Source organism: Metopolophium dirhodum, chromosome 8 (genome assembly GCF_019925205.1).
Source record: "Metopolophium dirhodum isolate CAU chromosome 8, ASM1992520v1, whole genome shotgun sequence".
Taxonomy (NCBI): domain Eukaryota; kingdom Metazoa; phylum Arthropoda; class Insecta; order Hemiptera; family Aphididae; genus Metopolophium; species Metopolophium dirhodum.
The window spans coordinates 9356083-9375128 of NC_083567.1; the positions used below are offsets into that span (position 1 = coordinate 9356083).

Genomic DNA, 19046 nt, shown 5'->3' on the forward strand with positions numbered 1-19046 from the left:
GTATAGATTGTAATTATATTTTAAATAAAAAAAAAAAAAAAGGATTTAAAAAGAAAAATTTTTATAAATTCTCAACTCAAAATAATTTGCTTAGGAGCCTTGTACTAAATTGTCAAGCTTTTTTACCCAACAAATCATGTTTTATCGACATCCATAGAAAAAAAAACTAATAAAGTTGGGAACTGAAATGTTTCTAAACAGTTCAAAACAAATCAAAATATTTTTAAAATTTTATCGTGTATAGAAAATGCAAATATAAACAACCAGTGAAAATGTCATGTATAAACGTTCATTTGTTTTAGAGTTACACCAAAAACCAAAATTTATTTTCTCAAAAACAGATTTTGCGTAAAAATTCCCGTTTTTCCTTAATTTTCCTTTGTTTTTCACGTAGCTTTTAAAAACTACTGGGAAATTTTTGACCCCCAAAGTACCAACTAAATTCACTTTACTATCAGAAAAGATACTGTTGAAGAAAATCCAAGTATTTTTACTCTCCTAAAGACTAAAAGGTGATGACTGATGACAGACAGTGTCTGTCAGATCCAAAAATAAAAAAAAAAAACACATCATTCAATTATTAACGATTACCGAACCATCCCCTCTCTAGTAGAGTCTCTAGGAATCGCCCATTGACGATATGTGACCGAAATATTGTATGAACGAATCATTTTACTGATTCGTTCCGAATGATGATTCGAATCACTCAAACTCAAGTGACCGTCGACCGAATCATCCCATCTCTACATCATTGTAAAATCAATACATTCATCGTTCCACTCAGAATTTAAAAAAAATGCTATTTACAATCTACGTTTATTATAGGTTTATGGTTATACCACAACACAAAATGCTTATACCATTGTACTGTACTGGTATATGGTTGATGGTGGTCACGGATAGAATCTGTCCGTGATATTGGTTATGTGTAGATATGCGTTATCATAAAAAAGATACAAAACTCAGACATGTGACCATGTGAGTCGTGCGATAACTGCGATGTACCACTGACAGACGAGGGACGAGTACAAAACTGCACTGAACCGTCTGAACCAAATACTATAGATTAATCTATAGTATTTGACTGAACGAACCGATATTTCGTCAGACGCAAGTCATAGCAAGACGCAATCATGAAAGATAAAATATTTTTTGCCAAAAACAAAGCTCTGAAATGTCCAAACAATCGCCGTGGGAGACTCATTATTCGAAATCTTCCGTTTACAGTGAGTGTTCCAAGATCAATCAAATTATTTCTGCCTCTAAAATTATTACGTTATATTTATTTATGAAATTATTGATCCATAACGACTGAGATATACAACTGTTTTATACTGTTTATAGACAGATGAAGAGCAATTAAAAGAACATTTTTCTAAATTTGGTGAAATAAATGATATTAAGCTTCTACGAAAACCTGATGGAAAACTTATTGGTTGTGGTTTTGTACAATTCATTGTTAAACAAAATGCTGCTAAAGCAATTGCCCACACCAGCGGAAAAGACTTTGGTGGTAAGTTTATCATCTGTTATTAATATGTAATATGTATACCTAAAATGTATTTGTATAACCAAAAAATGAAAAGTTAACATTACTTCAAATATTTTCAAAGATTATAAAAGTTTTCTCTATGTTTAATTCATTGATTATACTTCATTTCATTTCTAATCTCATGTTTAACGATACAAATATTTAAACCAGTGTGGTGACTATTTTTCTTTTTGTTAATTAGTAATAATATAATATGTTGTACCTAAGTATTATTAATTACCTTAATTTTGTTAAATATTCAAAGGTCGATCTATTGTTGTTGATTGGGCCATACCAAAAAATAAGTATGAAACTATTCATACTACCAAAGAAAAAGAAGAAAATATCTCTGTTAAAGAAGAACATATTGAAGAGGCTATTGTTGAAGATCAAGAAGAGATTAAAGAAGATTTATCTAATGATCAAGACAATATAGAAGAACCTTCCAAAACTGTTGAAGATTATCTTACTCTTGACACAATAAAAGATGAAGATGACAATTTAGTAGATTTCGAGACTACAGATATTGAGTGAGTTATACATTTATATTAAATTATCAAGTAACTCACAAATAATAAACACTTATAATTTTAGAAATGATGTTAAACGAAAAAGAGAAAATACTGATGACAACGAGTCTGTAATTTCTACATCAAACAAAAAACGTTTTAAATCTCATGATGTTAAAGAAGGTTTAACAGTTTTTTTTAAGAATGTTTCATTTAGTGTTAACAACGATGAACTGAAGCAATTTGTTAAAAAACAATTTGGACCAATTTATTATGCACTTGTTTGCGTGGATCGCTTAACGGAACATTCTAAAGGAACAGCATTTGTAAAATTCAGGGTAAATATTAGCATTAATTATAACTTTTTGTAAAAACAATTTGATTTTAATATATATATGTGAAACAAGCAAATTATGCAAGGTTTGTAAAACATTATTTTTATTATTTAAAAATGGTTTCAATGAATGCATTAGCTACAAACATTTAAATTGTATTAAAAATAGTATTAATATGTTTTTGAATTTATTATTAGGATTCTAACAGCGTAGAAGCTTGTATGTCTAGTTCTCCTGAAGAGCTAACTCTTAATGGATCTACTATGGAACCTCAAATTGCTATCGATAAAGAAGTTCTAGATAAAAATAAAGATGACAAAGTTACCCATAAAGATAACAGGAATTTGTATTTAATCAAAGAAGGAGGTATGGAGATATTTTTTTTATAAGCTTTGGTATATGCCTGGTTGCACGAACAATCACTAAACATTTAACAAAAAAATAGTGAGCTAATGGTCTTTCAAACATGATTTAGTGGCCACTCAGGGCAGGGACACCCGAATGGGGTGAGAAAATAATTTAACTTGAACTATTCAAATAATAAATAATAAAATATATACATTTTATGACCAATGTAGTTTTTAGTTTTACAAAATAAGTTATGTTTTATTATCTATACTAATCATTGGCATTTAACAGTGCTGGATTTAGAATTTTAAGGGACAAGGGCAAAAAATATTTTGGGCTCTTGGATCTATTAAATTTTTCTTCCTTATCCAGTATCCCCTCAAGCTGTCTTCGCGCTTTAAGTAATAAAATATTTAAAAAAAATCACATCTTCATATTGACTATTTACAAATAAATAAAATATTTTTAATAATTTTTTAAATCTATCCTTTGAAATAAACCAAAAAGAGGTAATTTTGTGTGGGTCCTTAAAAAAGCAGGGCTTCCTCTAAATCCAGCCCTAATCATTTATGTGTAATGATTTCATATGAATGTAGTGTGTTTTGGGGTGGAGGGTTAAGCTGCCTTCTTTTTCCGACACCAAAAGTATTTTGCTCCTAGTAAACTAATCCCTGCAAGTATTTTCGTGTGGTCCATGATTGGTCCATAACATTTTATTGAACTATTAAATTAATACATTTTTCATGCAACCCGGCATTAGTATATCGGATGTTAACACATTGTTCTGTTGTACTACTGTCTAATTATGAAATTTAATACTTGGAATCATGTTCTAGTCATAATTGTCGGTACAGCAGCTGCAAATGGTGTTTCTGTTCATGATATGAAGAAGAGACTTGAGTTGGAACAATGGAAATCTCAAGTTCTAAAAAATTTAAACATGTTTGTGGCTCGTAATCGACTTATTATCCACAACTTGCCAGCAAACATGGATAATAAAACCTTAAAAGATCTATTTACAAAATATACTCGTCCCAATGCTGTATTGAAAGTGAGTAAAGATAGCGTTTATATCTATTTATACACCATAACTTTAAACTTATTAAAAATAATTTCCTTACTAAGGACCAACTTGAAACTTTATGCAAGTTCTACATTAAACAGATATTTATTGTCTCTGTCTTACAAGTGATCAACATACCAAATTTACTCTCAGCAGATCACATTTAACTCAGTTATTTTAAAAATTAGATTGAATTGCCCTATTATGAAACTTGAGGGTAAGAACATTATGTGTGTTTGTATGTGGTTTTTTATGATAATTCTGATTTAAAAGGAGTTATGAGCATTTTTAATTTATGCTATATTATATAAGCATAACTTAATACAAAATCGAACTATTGTAAAAAAAAATAGATTACCATCAAGTTTCATAATAGATTGATTGACTCTAGTTTTTAAATTAACGGAGCTAAATGTGTTCTCCTGATGGTAAATTAGTTAAGTTACGCATTTTTTAGACAAAAAAAAAAAACAAATGGCTGTGTAACATCCTCTTAAAGTTGTCCAAAATGTGTATTGGCTATATGTTTATTTGGTGAAAATAATAGATATATTACAAAGCCACTCGCAAAAATTGTGTTTTATAAAGTCATATCAAACATTTTCGAAAGACTAACATACAAAAAATTAGCAACACAATTATTATAATTTATAAGCTTTTCTCCATACTTGATAGCTAATTCAGTTAGGTAGAGGTTGTACAAATAAAACTTAAAAATTGACATACTTGCAAGCTAGAATGTTTGATTAAAAAAAGATACACTCATTTAAATGACATTGTATAGATTATTAATTTTTTGTTTATACCATTAATATTATATTTATAATACATTTTTTAAAATCTATGCATTTACTTATATATGTAATCATTTATCTGTTATTCTGTTAAACAAGCTATTTTATGTAAAAATGAAAAGCAAAATAAATCAATAAATAATGAAGATATACAGGAAATAATAATAATTTTATTCATATTATATATTTTTTCTGTTCATTTATGAATTTTTATATTCCTCAATTCAAAAGGAATTATATGAAAACCGAGCCTTTAAGGCCTTATATATCCGTCAATTCAGACCCACATTTCAAATTTCATATTTATGTTAATATTATTTTGAAATTTTTATACTCTTTTAAAATATTTTTTATTATTATTACCGTTGTCTTTTAATCTAATTTGTATATCCCACTTTTTTTCTAGGGCTCAGCCCTCAAATCATAAATAAATAAGTACAACATAAAAGTAATAAACATTAAGCAATTAATCTCATAATGGAAATCCATCTGAATTATGATATCAATCAGTTATTGCCTGTTAAAGTGTAGCTTTTGTGATATGCTTTAGTACGGTGGTATATGTTCCTTAAAAATGACAACAGTTTACAACTATAGGTATTTGACTGCCAACCTAATCGTTCTAAAAATGTAACCACCCATAAAAATCTAGTTTGGGACCAATTCCTTGTCTGCACCCCTCAAATTACGCACCTGGCTAAAATGTTTATTTCATGTTAACATAAGGTTTTTACTGTTTTATTTAAATGTTGTCTAGTCTTCTTTAAATGATAGTATTTCAGAAAAATACTTTTTCAATGTATTACTATTAAATCTAAAAATACTATTGTTATATTATTCCATTTCAGGTTGTTGTTATGAGAAATTTAAAACAAGTTGATCCCAATGGAGTAGCAATTTCAAAAGAATATGCTTTTGTAACATTCAAGCAACACGAAGATGCTTTGAAGGCCCTCAGATCCATCAATAACAACCCAAAGATATTCAATTCAAATAAAGTAAGTTTTTTAGGTAATATTTTATAGTTCTGTATGGAGATTAATAATTGATATTTTAACTATAGAGACCAATAGTAGCATTTTCTATTGAAAATAGGCTTGTTTTACAAGCTAGACAACGAAGAATAGACAAAAGTAAAACTAGCAATCCATTATTTAACAAACAGCAACCAAGTACTTCATCAACTATTGAGAATAAAAATAAAACATTCAATGCAGATAATAAGAAAAAAAATATAACATTTAATGCAGAAAATAATAACAAAAATAAAAAATTTAATGCAGAAAATAATAACAAAAATAAAAAATTTAATGCAGAAAATAATAATAAAAACAATAGAAGTACAGCATTATCGAGAAAAAAAACAGCAGAACTCCCTGAATATACTGGTATAACAGCGAAAGAGGTAATGTAAAAAAAAACATTATGGGTAATAATTTCAACACAATATATTTAATCAAAATAACTAATAATTTAATAACTATTTAACTATTTTCATTATTATACTTATATGTGTTACAAATGTAATCAGGGGCACATGGCAATTCGATCAAAGTACAAACTTAAGATTCAATCAGAAGCTCACCAGAAGAATGTCAAAACAAAGAAGAAAATCACCATGAAAAAGAAACGCGATTTAGCCATCAGAAACGAGAAGAAGAGAGAACCAAAAGTAAGCTCAATATATAATTTAATATTTAATACAACAACTAGTTATATTATAATTATTTTTTTTTTCATATTTAAGGTGAAGAGCAAAAAGAAGAATACTAAAAATGATGCATCATTTTCAAAACTAGTTAACAAATATAAAAATAAAATTTCGGCTCCGGAAACATTGAAAAAATGGTATGAAGCATAATGAGAATTTAGTGTATTTCTGTTGGATATTTGTATATTAATAAATTAATATAGTTCTCTTTAAATGGAGTTTCATCTAATTTATTTATTATTGACATCATTGTAGTTATAACTTAGAGGTTCTCAAGCTGCTGGGTCACGGATATATTTTTGGTAGGTCGTGTAAATTTTAAATATATTAAATACATTTTTTAAATAAATATTATAAAATATTTAATATTAGAATATGAACTTCATGTGTATGTAATATATTAATGTTTAAAATCAAATTATTATTTTATATAAAAATCAAAATATTGTAAAAACCAATAAGAGAACACAGATAATGCTCTTATCTTTAAGTTTAATAAAATAACTCTATTTTCAAAGTGAACAACAAAAAATAAAAATTGCTGAATGTAAATTTGTTATATTATCCATTTGTAAGATGGATACAACAAATGTGAGTATGAATTTCTCTTAAACATTTTACAATCCAAGATTGTATATTCTAATTGTAGTAAGACTATTGACTATTAGTTACTCACTAATAACTAAACTAAACTTATAACGCACATAAAAAACAGTTAGCTGTCTATTTCTTACGACAATCTCTAATCTTGGTCCGTTTTAGTTCAACTATCATCTATAATGAGAAAATAACAAATATAAAGTAAATACACGTATATTTTGTAGAATATAATACACAATTATTTACAATAAAATTAGTATAATAAAATATTGTCTAAAATCTTAAGGTTAAGTTATAAAATATAAAAATTTAAATACATTAATAGTAAATATTTCATTTAAAATCACATAGTAACATTTTGGACGGAACATATTTAAAAATTAAACTTGTTAAAAGTGAACAATAAGTATGTGGAGTACTGGAGTGTACTGTGTACTTATTTAAGTGTTGATATCAGATAAAAGTTGCTGAAATGTTTGCTTCGCATAGTATCTATGACAGATAAAAAAATGATACTTATAGTTTTTACTTAATATCAAAGAAAATATAAGTAAGAGAAAAATAAATAAAGAAACTATAGATTAATTAATGACATGATTAAATAAAATATATAACTCCCTCATTGAAGTAATTATCTTCCTTCCTGTTTTTATTATTTTTTAATGATAATATAGATTCCGTTTTTAGTCACAGTAAATGTACTAATTCTATATTTGTGGATGATTTAATTCTATATTCAGTAATTTGTGATTATGATGATACAACTAGATTATAACTTGCATAGCAGCTATGCTGATATAAGGCTAATAATTTTTCACTTAAATTAAATAAATGTCTGCAAATTGCATTATACGTTATATACACCCAAATCAAATAGAACTATATGATAAATCAAAAAACTTAGTTTACCCTAACTCTTCATTTAATTTTAAACTAGGTATTGACTTTTCATTATTGAACGAAAATATTTTGATATTTATTTCATCCATGATCTTATTAATAATAAAATAAATTGTTCTAAATTATTAAGAGGTATATAGTGTGATCACAATAAGTGGAAACACTCAATAACTATGTACAGGCTTCATATATTTCAATTCTGCTTTTTTGCCTAACTAATAAACATTATTATACATATTTTCAAATAATTAGACTATTTTTGTGACAGTTGATATTGTGCATGCGCACAATAATTTTTGACTAAAAATAATTTTTAGTGGTTGAATGACCGAGTTATAGTAATCTGATTTTATGTTATTTGCATGGATGTATTTTTATTTTACGTATTTATTATTATTAACTACTTTATAATCTGTTATACTCATGTAAATAACATAAATCAAATTACTATAAGTAGGCTATTTTTTAACTTAGAAAAGAAATTCAACCACTAAAATTCATTAAAAAATACAAAAAAAAATAATTTTTGGTTAAAAATAGATCATGCCATTTAAAAAAAAATTATTGTGCACATGTGCTAAATTAACTGTCACAAAAATAGTCTAATTATTTGAAAATGTGTATAATAATGTTTATTAGTTAGCCAAAAAAACAGAATTGAAATATATGAAGCCTGCATGTAGTTATTGAATGTTTCCACTTATTGTTATAAATATACACACTGTTTATATTTTTAATCTTTTAACTCTAGAAACAGTATTCCTTTCTTTATTAAACCCCAATGTTAAAGTTGAATCCATTTAGGGTCAATTAACATATTGATTATGAATTGTAATAATATTAAAGATTTTGATTTCATTTACCATAATATTACTCATCTAAAATCAATTCTGTTTAAGTAATTTCATTGTTTTTATTACTGCTGTAATTTTTATAGGTATTTAAGGTATGATGTGTATTATTTTAATATTCTGTTATCACTGTATTATTTGCCTTTGGGGTGTTAAGTAAATTATTAATATTGTTATATGTAACTAATAATAAAATAATCATATTATATAGTTATGTATGATGATTAGTGATATTTAATTAATTATTTATTTATTTAATTATCAACTAGAACATTCAAGTTATATTATAATTAAATTATAAGAATAAATTTAAATAACTTGTTAACAGTATAATCATTATTGATCAATAATTTAAACCATATTTACCTGATTGTTACCATATTATGTTTACTTGGATATGCTAAACATAATGTGATACCATTTAAATTTATAGCATAATAGTTATGATTTTTCCCCATACATGAGACTTCACTTCCATTAACATCATCTAAACATGACAAATAAAATACTTATACATAACATTTTGAAAAGAAAGCTTATTAATTTGAAATCATTATCAGTAATAATGAATAGAACACATTTGAAAAATATTTTCATATAATAATTAAAACTAATACCGTTCATAAGACGCGATGCAATTTTATTGTAAAACTTTACAAGTCCACTTTGCACATCAGTATTTGAGTAATAATTTTGCATAAATTTGAACAAATTTGTGTTAACTATGATATATCTAAAATATAACAAATAAGCGTCAACTCAATTAATATGTTTTAAAATGGTCTTAAGATACTATAATTCAAAATATAAATATTTTATAATTATTAATTTACCCAGACGTTAATTCAAACTTAGCATAATTAGGTCGAAAATAATTGATAACCGTTCTAAAACTTTTGGCAGCACTTATTTCAATATCATCTAGATTTGGTGTAGGTCCACAAATAGCTGCTGTCCAAACTCCCTGTACAATCATGCAACATACTAGTCTTAAAAGAACCTAGAATTTATTGAATTATAGATTAATTAAATTGCATGAAATGAAAAACTTAATTTCTAATATTAATATTAATTTAACAAATTTTGTTAATACAAGAATTTTAACCAATGAATTATTTTACAGTGTATTGTTATAATTGTTATATTAAGAGATTATTAGAAAATATAATTGTTTTATACTTTTTAGAATGCTAATACTTGCTTAATTTTTTTAAGGTTTACTCGAAAATAAGGGCTTTGCATGTTAATACAGGCTTTACAATTTCCATAACAACTAACAAGTAAATTAATTTACCTTAGTACTTGAATGAGGCAGGAAAATTGGAATATCAGCCGATGTAATTTGGTCATAACAATTAGCCAAAATAATTGTTATTAATAATTTTCTGTCGCTAATGTGTAACTCCCACCAGTCCTTTGTTGCTGCACTCAATTTTTTATCCACAATCACCCAACAAAGATCACTACAGATTGTTTCGGACCAATTGTATAAACAATTCTGAAAATATAGAAAACATTTAATAGGGTTTAAGAATGTGGAATATGTCACAATTTTAAAAATTATTTTAAGTTAGTAGTTACATTTAGTGATTTATTATCCTTCATAGACTGTGTTTCAATTACATTTATTAAATGCGCTTCTATTGTTACTGATGTTAGGCTCCTCAATATATAATCAATAATAGGTAAACATGGCTAAACAATAATTGAACATAATATATCAAGCTCTACAATCTGGCTAGTTACCTACAAGAGTATACATTTAAGTTGGTGATTTGGAGCATACTTTTATTTCCCGTTTTATTCTATCTGCATTTTTATTATATATGTTTTCATCTCCAATAATCATTTTTATTAAAGTCGATATCAGTTCCAATCCAGTTTTTATTGTAGAATCGTTCAAATCACCAATGCCTGCCATAATTAGACTACAAACATTTGATAAAGTTTAACAAAAATACTGACGAAAATTATTAGTTATATACTTATAAATGTAAATTGACAAAATATCTACTAATGTTATTGAATTTAGATATAGTTTATAATATAAATTATAATCACATACCTATCTCCAATCGCATGCCAAATAAAAGAATGTTTATCTGTATGAATAGTTTTAAATTGGACATTTTGTACATCTGCAAATGTTATAACAGCATTCAATGTGGCAAATGTAGTAAATGGTACCTGAAAGTATACATATTATTGTAAACCAAGTGACTTTTAACACGCTACTCAACATTTTAACTTTAATATAATATATTTAAATAAATACCGATGAGTTTAAGTACGAATAAATTGATGAACAGACTATTGTTACATTTAATCACACAAAATCTAGCTATCCAAAGTTATAAGTTTAAAATTAAAAAATCTTTTAAGTACCAAAATGAAAGAAAAAGATTTTGGTCATGTATTTTAGTAAATATATCCGTGATGAAAAAGTTATTTGTATGTTTATTTTTATTTTTGGTAACCAAATAGTACTTTGAACAATGTAAATGTGTTATTCAAATGCCAATTTTTAATGTTTCTTTGCGATAATTCGACAAATTATCAACATAAGACAATAGAACAGAATACAACGGACTATGATGAATGATGATCGTCATGTATAATCACTTACTGAATCCATTTTACTAATTTTTCGGTAAAATACGGGAATTCCACCGTTCACAGTAGTGCACACCACGTCGAACATAATTGTAAAAATTATATCATGTATTGTGTACCGTTTAGCGCAAAAGAAATGCGATTATAAAATATGGTTGATCGTTTCCCTTTTATTGATTTACAATTTAGATTTCCGACAACTTGAATTATTCATTCAAAAATTCATATTTGTATTTCAAAATATAAAATGTATTTATTTATTTATATTTGAAAATTTATTTATATTTTTTTATTGAATTTGAATTTTTCAAACACGTCTTGTTTAATAATTATTATCAGTTATCAATTATCACTATCATCCATCATTATCATTTAATCTATTTGGGAGTGCACTTTCCACAATGACCGTGGTAAACAACTATTAAACCACGGTCCTGGTACAGTATATACCAGGTTACCAAATTGAGCGCTGTGACTTATAGTAGATGGCCGAATCAAATTGAGTAGATACACTTTAACCTAAAAATTCTTTTCAGAAGTGTATCGCGTTCATTTTCTCACTCGTGTCTTTTGGGTAAGTACTTCAGACATTTTTTTTTTTATAAGTTGTTTCCTTGGCTCCACGTTTCCAATAATTGTTATTGAATTTTCTTCACAGTCAACGTAAGTACACAAACACAACATGTCGTCGAAAGTATCGAAGGATACGCTGTACGAGGCTGTCAACGTGGTGTTGAGCCAGGCCAAGATAAACAGGAAAAACTTTTTGCAAACGGTCGAATTGCAAATTGGTCTCAAGAATTACGACCCGCAAAAGGACAAGCGTTTCTCCGGCACCATCAAACTGAAGCACATCCCCAGGCCCAAGATGAAGGTGTGCATTCTTGGTGACCAGCAGCATTGCGACGAAGCCGAGGTAAACGCTTTAATTTTCCTGCTACATTTAACCGGTTATCGTTAAGACATTAATACATTAATATTGTCGTTCGCCATTGTGGCCGGCAACCCTCGTGTCGAGTCAAAATGTGGTGCGTTATGAAATTTTGTTAAATTTGTTGTGCATGTGTGTTGTAGGTAAACAAGGTGCCGTTCATGGATGTTGAAGCCTTGAAGAAGCTCAACAAGAACAAGAAGTTAGTGAAGAAATTGGCTAAACGTTACGATGCATTCTTAGCCAGCGAAGCTCTTATTAAACAAATCCCACGTTTGTTAGGACCCGGTTTAAACAAAGCGGGCAAGTTTCCTGGTCTTTTGTCCCATCAAGAATCGATGAACTTAAAAATTGATGAAGTTAAAGCTACCATTAAATTCCAAATGAAAAAGGTATTTAATTCCTGTTTGATTACACATTTTTTCTCTGCTAATTTTGTTGATTAATTGTGTAAAATTGATTTTAAGGTATTGTGTCTGTGTGTTGCTGTTGGTCATGTTGACATGAAATCCGATGAATTGGCTAACAACATTCATCTTTCAATCAATTTCTTAGTTTCGTTGTTGAAGAAACATTGGCAAAACGTTAAATCGCTGCACATCAAGTCAACGATGGGAGCCCCACAACGTTTATACTAATGTGTAATTCGATTTTTAATTTTTTAAATAAAGACCACATTAATATCAAAGTTGAAATAATCGTTCTGTTCAATTTATTTCTACTCACTTTTAATTTTCTTTTCATGAATAACTAGGTAAAACAATAATTTGTTTATTATTTTCTTAGTTACCTACTTAGTATTTATGTTAATCTAAAACTATCAACAGCATAACTCTAGTTTCTAAGAATGGAATTAAATCGATAAAGTTTTTTTTTAAATAGAATTTAACCAATTATTGGTTGAAACATCAAACCATTGATTATTACATAATAAAATAATAATTTGTTAATAGTCAACACAAATTGTAAAAATGATATAACCTGTGTTTTAGCTTGTACGTCTGGAACTTATTGTTTCTACATTAAATACGACAATTAAACATTAAAAAAAGTAAATTTTAAACAACAATATTTTTCCAATAAGTTTTTATTAGATGTACTCAGAGTATTGACCTATCATATATTATAGTCTCAAAAAAAATCGTTAAATTAATTTCAATCTAATTTTATTCTGTTGGCTCTGAAAAATATTTTATTAAATGGATGTTTCACTGTATTATAATTATTTATTTTTAATAAATTCAGTTTTTTTTTTTTTATTGGGTAACCCACGGCAACAGGCCATTAGGTGTGGGGTAGGGCACTGTAGGTTTTTAAATTGGGCAGGTTGGTACACGTGTGTGTTGTGTTTGGCAGAATTTTTAATGGGGCACCTGTTCCCCGGGTGGGGGGGATGGCGGCACTTGTTCTCCGGACACCGTGACTTGTCCGAAGAAAACTTGCCCGCGGCCAAGGTATCGAACTTGGGTCGGCTGCGTTGCAGCCGACGCTTTGGTCTGCTCGTCCACTCCGTCCCCCTATAGTTATTATTATCTTATAACATTTACATACATGAATTAATGAAAAATAATTATGTAAATGTTTAACAAAACATTCAAATTTTTAATATTATATTTGTATTTGGTGTACTGTTTAAATATCCCCAAAAGATAATCAATACATTAGAACTGAGGCGATAGCTGTATCATTAAGGTAATGTCAAACCCACAAGTGTTGACTTAGATTTGCACACGTAAAATATACCAAATTTGCAAATAGCAGAACAGATTTTGTGTTGTTAATTTTAATATTGACCTATTTTCTGACTTTAAAGTAATAATATTATCTTATAATGCACCTCATAGGAGTTAAATTATGTTTTCATTTTAAAGTAGATAATAACTACCTATGTCAAGTATTACAAGTTAAAAATGCTCAACTTGTATACAAATTTTAATAACAATAGATGCCTTAGATAATATCTTAACATTTAAATTTGATTGTTAGCATTAACTAAGATAGTATCTTAGTTCATGATTGTAAGTCAATATTTGAGTATTGATATTGTTAGGTTCTGACACAGAATAAGACAATGGTTCTGCTGAATGCAAATTTGGTATGTTCTTTGTTGGTAATGCCAGGTTCACACATAGCACTACTTAGCTAAACAAACACTTGTTTTAATTCTCTGTGTAGACCCAGCTTGAGATGGACTTATGCAGGTTTTTGGGGTTTTTTTATTTAACTTTTTATCTAATTCAATATTATGAAGACGCCATACCCAATGTGTAGTCTCATCTCAATCTTACAGATTTACCATATAAAAATTTTACCGCGAATTAAGGGGATGTTTTTATGATCTTATTAGTCATAAATTACCCAGCATTTTCAGGTTCTGTAACTATTAATCAAGAGGTATCTATGTGTTTTCTGTTCAAGTTAAGAAACATAGTTTGATCGAACTATATTTGTGATACTTGTTTGCAGGGGAATGGCAATTATACAGATAGTCAGTCCAGGATCATAGAGGGGCATAAATTTCAAATTTTAAACTCATAGAGCATAGGGGCGCTAATATTATGTTGTGTCCCGGGTTACATGATTTGTAGATCTGGTATTGTAGACTGTTGACAGGTGAGGATGACAAATTGGTATTGCCTGCCTCGACTATGTTCCTAAACTTGAACAGATTATACTCTATTAATCTATAGTTAGGTTAGGTTATCACAAATAGAATACATACAATTTAAATTAAAATACTTCAGTTGTATGTGAAATTTAAAATTGAAACAATATGAGATTTAGCAGTAGGTAGGTTACATTAAAAATTATTCTATTTTAATATTAATTTTGTATTATGTATTATTTATGTCATATTAGTCTTTAATACTTTTTAAGTGAATAAACTTAAAATTGTATTTTAACAATTAGTTAAATATTTGGATAAAACCCAAGTATCCTTCCTCAGATACGTTCTCATTAGTACCCAACATTTTTTTTTGGAATTTTTGATCATTGAAGATGTATTAATCATATTATCTATATCTATATACTTCTAGTGTTTTTCAACTCACATTCTTCAAAAATGTCTTAATTCTCATTTATTTAACCTTTTTTACTTGTAACTTATCTAAAAAAAAAGTGTGAAGTATTAGAAAATAATATAAATTTTATAAGATAAATATTATGTTAGTCACTGCAGGTTCTTCCCAAAAATGTATGATCATTGTTGAAATACATTTTAAAACCAATAAATATAAATAAACTTGTTCATAGAAAATATTATTATATCATTAATTTTATTTTATTATATAATGTAAAAATATGATTTATAAAATTTAATACAAAAAAAGTATCATTTACCTAGGTACTTGTATGGCTTTTAACATTTTTAGATCAAAGTTTAAGCCTTTTAATAACTGAATTACTGCACATAATATTTCCGCAGAAATACTCACTTTATCTGGTAGTTGAACTATATTAGACATTAGTGTTCATAGAAATTTAGCGTTAACTTTATTAGGAATGGTCAGAATTTTTCAATAAGGCATTTAATTGTATAGGATCATACTAGCATACAATAAGCAACAAATATCTTGAACTCTCATCTATGTTTAATTCCAAATAATTTGTTCAAGAAAAAAAAAGACTATAAAGACTAATAAGATCAATTTAAAAATGAATAAATTAAAACATGATTTGTTCACATAATCACATGAAAACGTAATATTATGTTAGTATGTGTGTATAATACAACAAAGATTTGAAAAGAGGTATGTATAGTTAAAAAAATCATTTTTTTATTATATAATTTTCAGAGAAAGTCAAACACTTAATTAATGTAATAGTATGTACAGTTTTGTTTATTCATCCCATTTCTTCCACTCCATCCCTTCTGGAGGTTTAATATCTACTTTATCCTTGCCGACATCTCTCCAGTTTGTACTTAGAACGGTGCCCCCGGATTCCATAAATGATTTGTTCATAGCCTTGCGCACTTCGTCCGAACCGTCCGAATATATTTTCTTGAACAGAGTGTTAACATCATTTTCATCTTCTTCTTTTGTCATATCTTTGACAACCTTATCCCAATTGCGGGGCTGGATAGTGGAGGAGGGCTTAGTTGTTTTCACTACAGTTTTCTCTAGTACGTCCCACATTCCCTCTTCAACCTTTGCAAGGCGTATCTCCAATTTTGACGAGAGAACTCTATAGGTACTAAAGTTGGGTGCAATATTTTTGCTAAGTTTTAAATGAACAGTATATGGTTGACCAGTGGCGAATTTGGCTTGAATGGTTACTTCATCTTTGTCAAATTTTACGCAACAGTCTTCTTTTGATGTATGCTTACCCAAAATGCTAACAATCACTTGAGACTCTGATTGGTACCAATCTTTTTTGATGACAACTTTATTTTCTTCACCCACACAAGAGGCCATTGTAAATACTAAAATCAAAATAAATAGGTAATTAACAATTGTTATTTTTTTACTCGACAAAATTATTTGATAAAATAACATAATACCACCATTGATTATAGAATAGGCTATTCTATTCTATAATCAATGATGCTACTAAACTATAGTCAGAGGACCCACTTGAAAAAACGATAAGCTTTAATTAAAATTATTGCAAATCTATTCCAATAAAATCAATTTGAGATATTTATATAGGTATTAAAATATTAGTTGGAAACATTAAACTGATTTATATAAATGTATTAATGATAGCATGGTACTTTTTTGTTTAGGGAAAAAAACAAAAATATAATTAATATACCTATTGTGAATCACAAAACAGATTTGTTATAGTGGGAGATCAGTAACAAAAATGATCTGTCATGCAAATCTAAATATAGTAAAAACCTCTTTCCGTATTTCACTCATTAATCATTGTGATTAGGTACATTATTCAAGTTATTATTATATCTTCATAAGAATTAAGAATTATAATGGATAATATCGGATAATATTTTCTGTTTTTACAGAAGCTATTTTTCATATTTCATTAAAATTGTCAATACCTATTTAACTAATTTAATAATTTAATTTTCTTGTTATTTATAATTATAAACAGAAGTTTTAACTAAATTATTATAAGTTTGTAAGACGGAGAAAAATATATACTCGTGTGCTTCTCTTAAGGCTTCAAAAAAAAAAAAAAACTAATTTATTTCTATAATATAATAAAGTATAATACTCGAAGTACACTTTTTTTGAAAATTTCTTTTTATGATTAATGCAATAGGTACACTGAATATAAATTAACTGTATATGTATTAGTTATAGGATTGAATTTTTTATTTTAGTTAATAATAATACTAAATACCCACTTATTAAACTTGTCTATTGAACTAATTATAACTATAAAATTAGATTTTTGAAGTCAGTCATCGTATTATATACATGTAAGACATACAGGTAAATATACTTATAGGTAATAATTGAATTCTTACAATATTAAGTACGTAGTTTAATCAAATACAACGGAAGCAGCTTTTTCTTCGGCCGCTACTGATTATTAATGTGATGATGAGAAAAGGAAAAACTAAAATCACAGCCTTAGTACTTAGTCGTAATAATATATTTACATTTATTGACTTAAATTAAAGTAACAAACAAGAACGAACAACACTACAGCGATTGAACATGGATTATTGGAAACTTCTAGAACACAACGAATATAATTATTATAAACAAATATGTGAGATAACAGCTAAAGTTACCGTGATAACAAGTTTGAACTTATATATAAATATTATGTTGGACCATATGTTCCGTGGTTCTACCACCGAGTAAATAAATAATAATGCAGCTGCATATTGCTGAAGAATATGTATTGTGGTAGCTGCGCCATTTAGGGGGGATACTCGGGGGTGATTTTATAACTTCAATATTTAAATATATTTAACAAAATGTTAAGTTTCCTTTGTTTTTGGACATTTAGGAAAAAAAGTCTACAATATTACGACGAAAAGTATGTTGGAGGTACATTTAGGAAAGTTAGAAAAACAAACAGATAATCGAACGACTGTGGTATGTTAAATTGTCAACTGAAGGCAAATCAGATAGTCCTAATTTCTTTAAACAAATAGGTAAAATATAATAATGAGATCTTTTATAAATGAATAATTAGTAAATACATTTTTTAAAAATGTTAATTTAATCAAAAATTCAAAATATTTGTAAAATTATTATGTAATATACCTATACAATTAAAAATAAACTAATTTATACTAATTTGAAACTATTACTATTTACTACAATTATTAGAATATCCAACCAATGGGCAATCCCATTGAATAAAGGCATTTCAGTTTTCCCGAATTTTCCGAGCAACTTTTTTAATTTTTATTTCCGTAAAACCCTCATTCAGAATATTACAACATTAAAAAAAAAATATTTGCCAAATCGGTCAAGACGTTCTTTTCGTTGTACGTAAAATGCTCTAAAAATCTCGTATTTATTTTGTTTTAAGATATAATTTATTCATTTGAAGCCATAAATACGACAATTTTATAATCTGTGGTTTTACTTTTTAGTGTACCTCACTACCTCAGTTCACGGGAAATCGGTTTCGGTATACCTTTATGAAATAATTCGACTTAGATAAGCAACTTTTACCTGTCACGGATTGGTTTTAGTACGTAAGTATCTATACTTTTTAACTTGGTTCAAACTATAAAAAAAATTAGGTTAGGTTAGACTTATAGCAATTACTTTCTAAACTTTTCTGATATCTCTAAGAACAATATTTGAGATTTTTTAAAAATCAGTCAAGTAATTTTTGAATACCTAATTATAAACTATTTTTATACTCAATATTTTACATTAATTATTAAACGAAAATTGTACATATTTAATAACTATTATATATTTTCA

The 19046-nt window shown here is 27.3% G+C and overlaps 4 protein-coding genes across 4 annotated transcripts; 2 read left to right on the top strand and 2 right to left on the bottom strand.

The window, feature by feature from the left end:
- Window positions 1-976: 976 nt before the first annotated feature.
- On the top strand, window positions 977-6509 carry LOC132950767 (RNA-binding protein 28). The gene is made up of 10 exons (XM_061022323.1): window positions 977-1226; window positions 1345-1513; window positions 1797-2061; window positions 2126-2378; window positions 2573-2741; window positions 3560-3774; window positions 5429-5578; window positions 5644-5985; window positions 6112-6252; window positions 6328-6509. The coding sequence occupies exons 1-10, from the start codon at window positions 1134-1136 to the stop codon at window positions 6439-6441; spliced, it is 1911 nt and encodes a 636-aa protein (XP_060878306.1). The 5' UTR covers window positions 977-1133; the 3' UTR covers window positions 6442-6509.
- Window positions 6510-7088: 579 nt separating this feature from the next.
- Window positions 7089-11576, bottom strand: LOC132950768 (protein fuzzy). The gene is made up of 9 exons (XM_061022324.1): window positions 11269-11576; window positions 10708-10829; window positions 10429-10570; window positions 10224-10337; window positions 9937-10140; window positions 9476-9642; window positions 9260-9375; window positions 9009-9129; window positions 7089-7383 (listed from the first exon to the last, which is right to left on the bottom strand). Exons 1-9 carry the CDS (start codon window positions 11341-11343, stop codon window positions 7332-7334), a joined length of 1113 nt encoding a protein of 370 aa, XP_060878307.1. The 5' UTR covers window positions 11344-11576; the 3' UTR covers window positions 7089-7331.
- A 105-nt stretch (window positions 11577-11681) lies between these two features.
- On the top strand, window positions 11682-12884 carry LOC132951059 (large ribosomal subunit protein uL1). The gene is made up of 4 exons (XM_061022753.1): window positions 11682-11829; window positions 11914-12171; window positions 12330-12578; window positions 12654-12884. Exons 2-4 carry the CDS (start codon window positions 11938-11940, stop codon window positions 12822-12824), a joined length of 654 nt encoding a protein of 217 aa, XP_060878736.1. The 5' UTR covers window positions 11682-11829; window positions 11914-11937; the 3' UTR covers window positions 12825-12884.
- Window positions 12885-15761: 2877 nt separating this feature from the next.
- Window positions 15762-17854, bottom strand: LOC132950342 (protein SGT1 homolog). Its single transcript, XM_061021756.1, has 2 exons — window positions 17621-17854; window positions 15762-16612 (listed from the first exon to the last, which is right to left on the bottom strand). Exon 2 carries the CDS (start codon window positions 16602-16604, stop codon window positions 16029-16031), a length of 576 nt encoding a protein of 191 aa, XP_060877739.1. The 5' UTR covers window positions 16605-16612; window positions 17621-17854; the 3' UTR covers window positions 15762-16028.
- Window positions 17855-19046: the final 1192 nt, after the last annotated feature.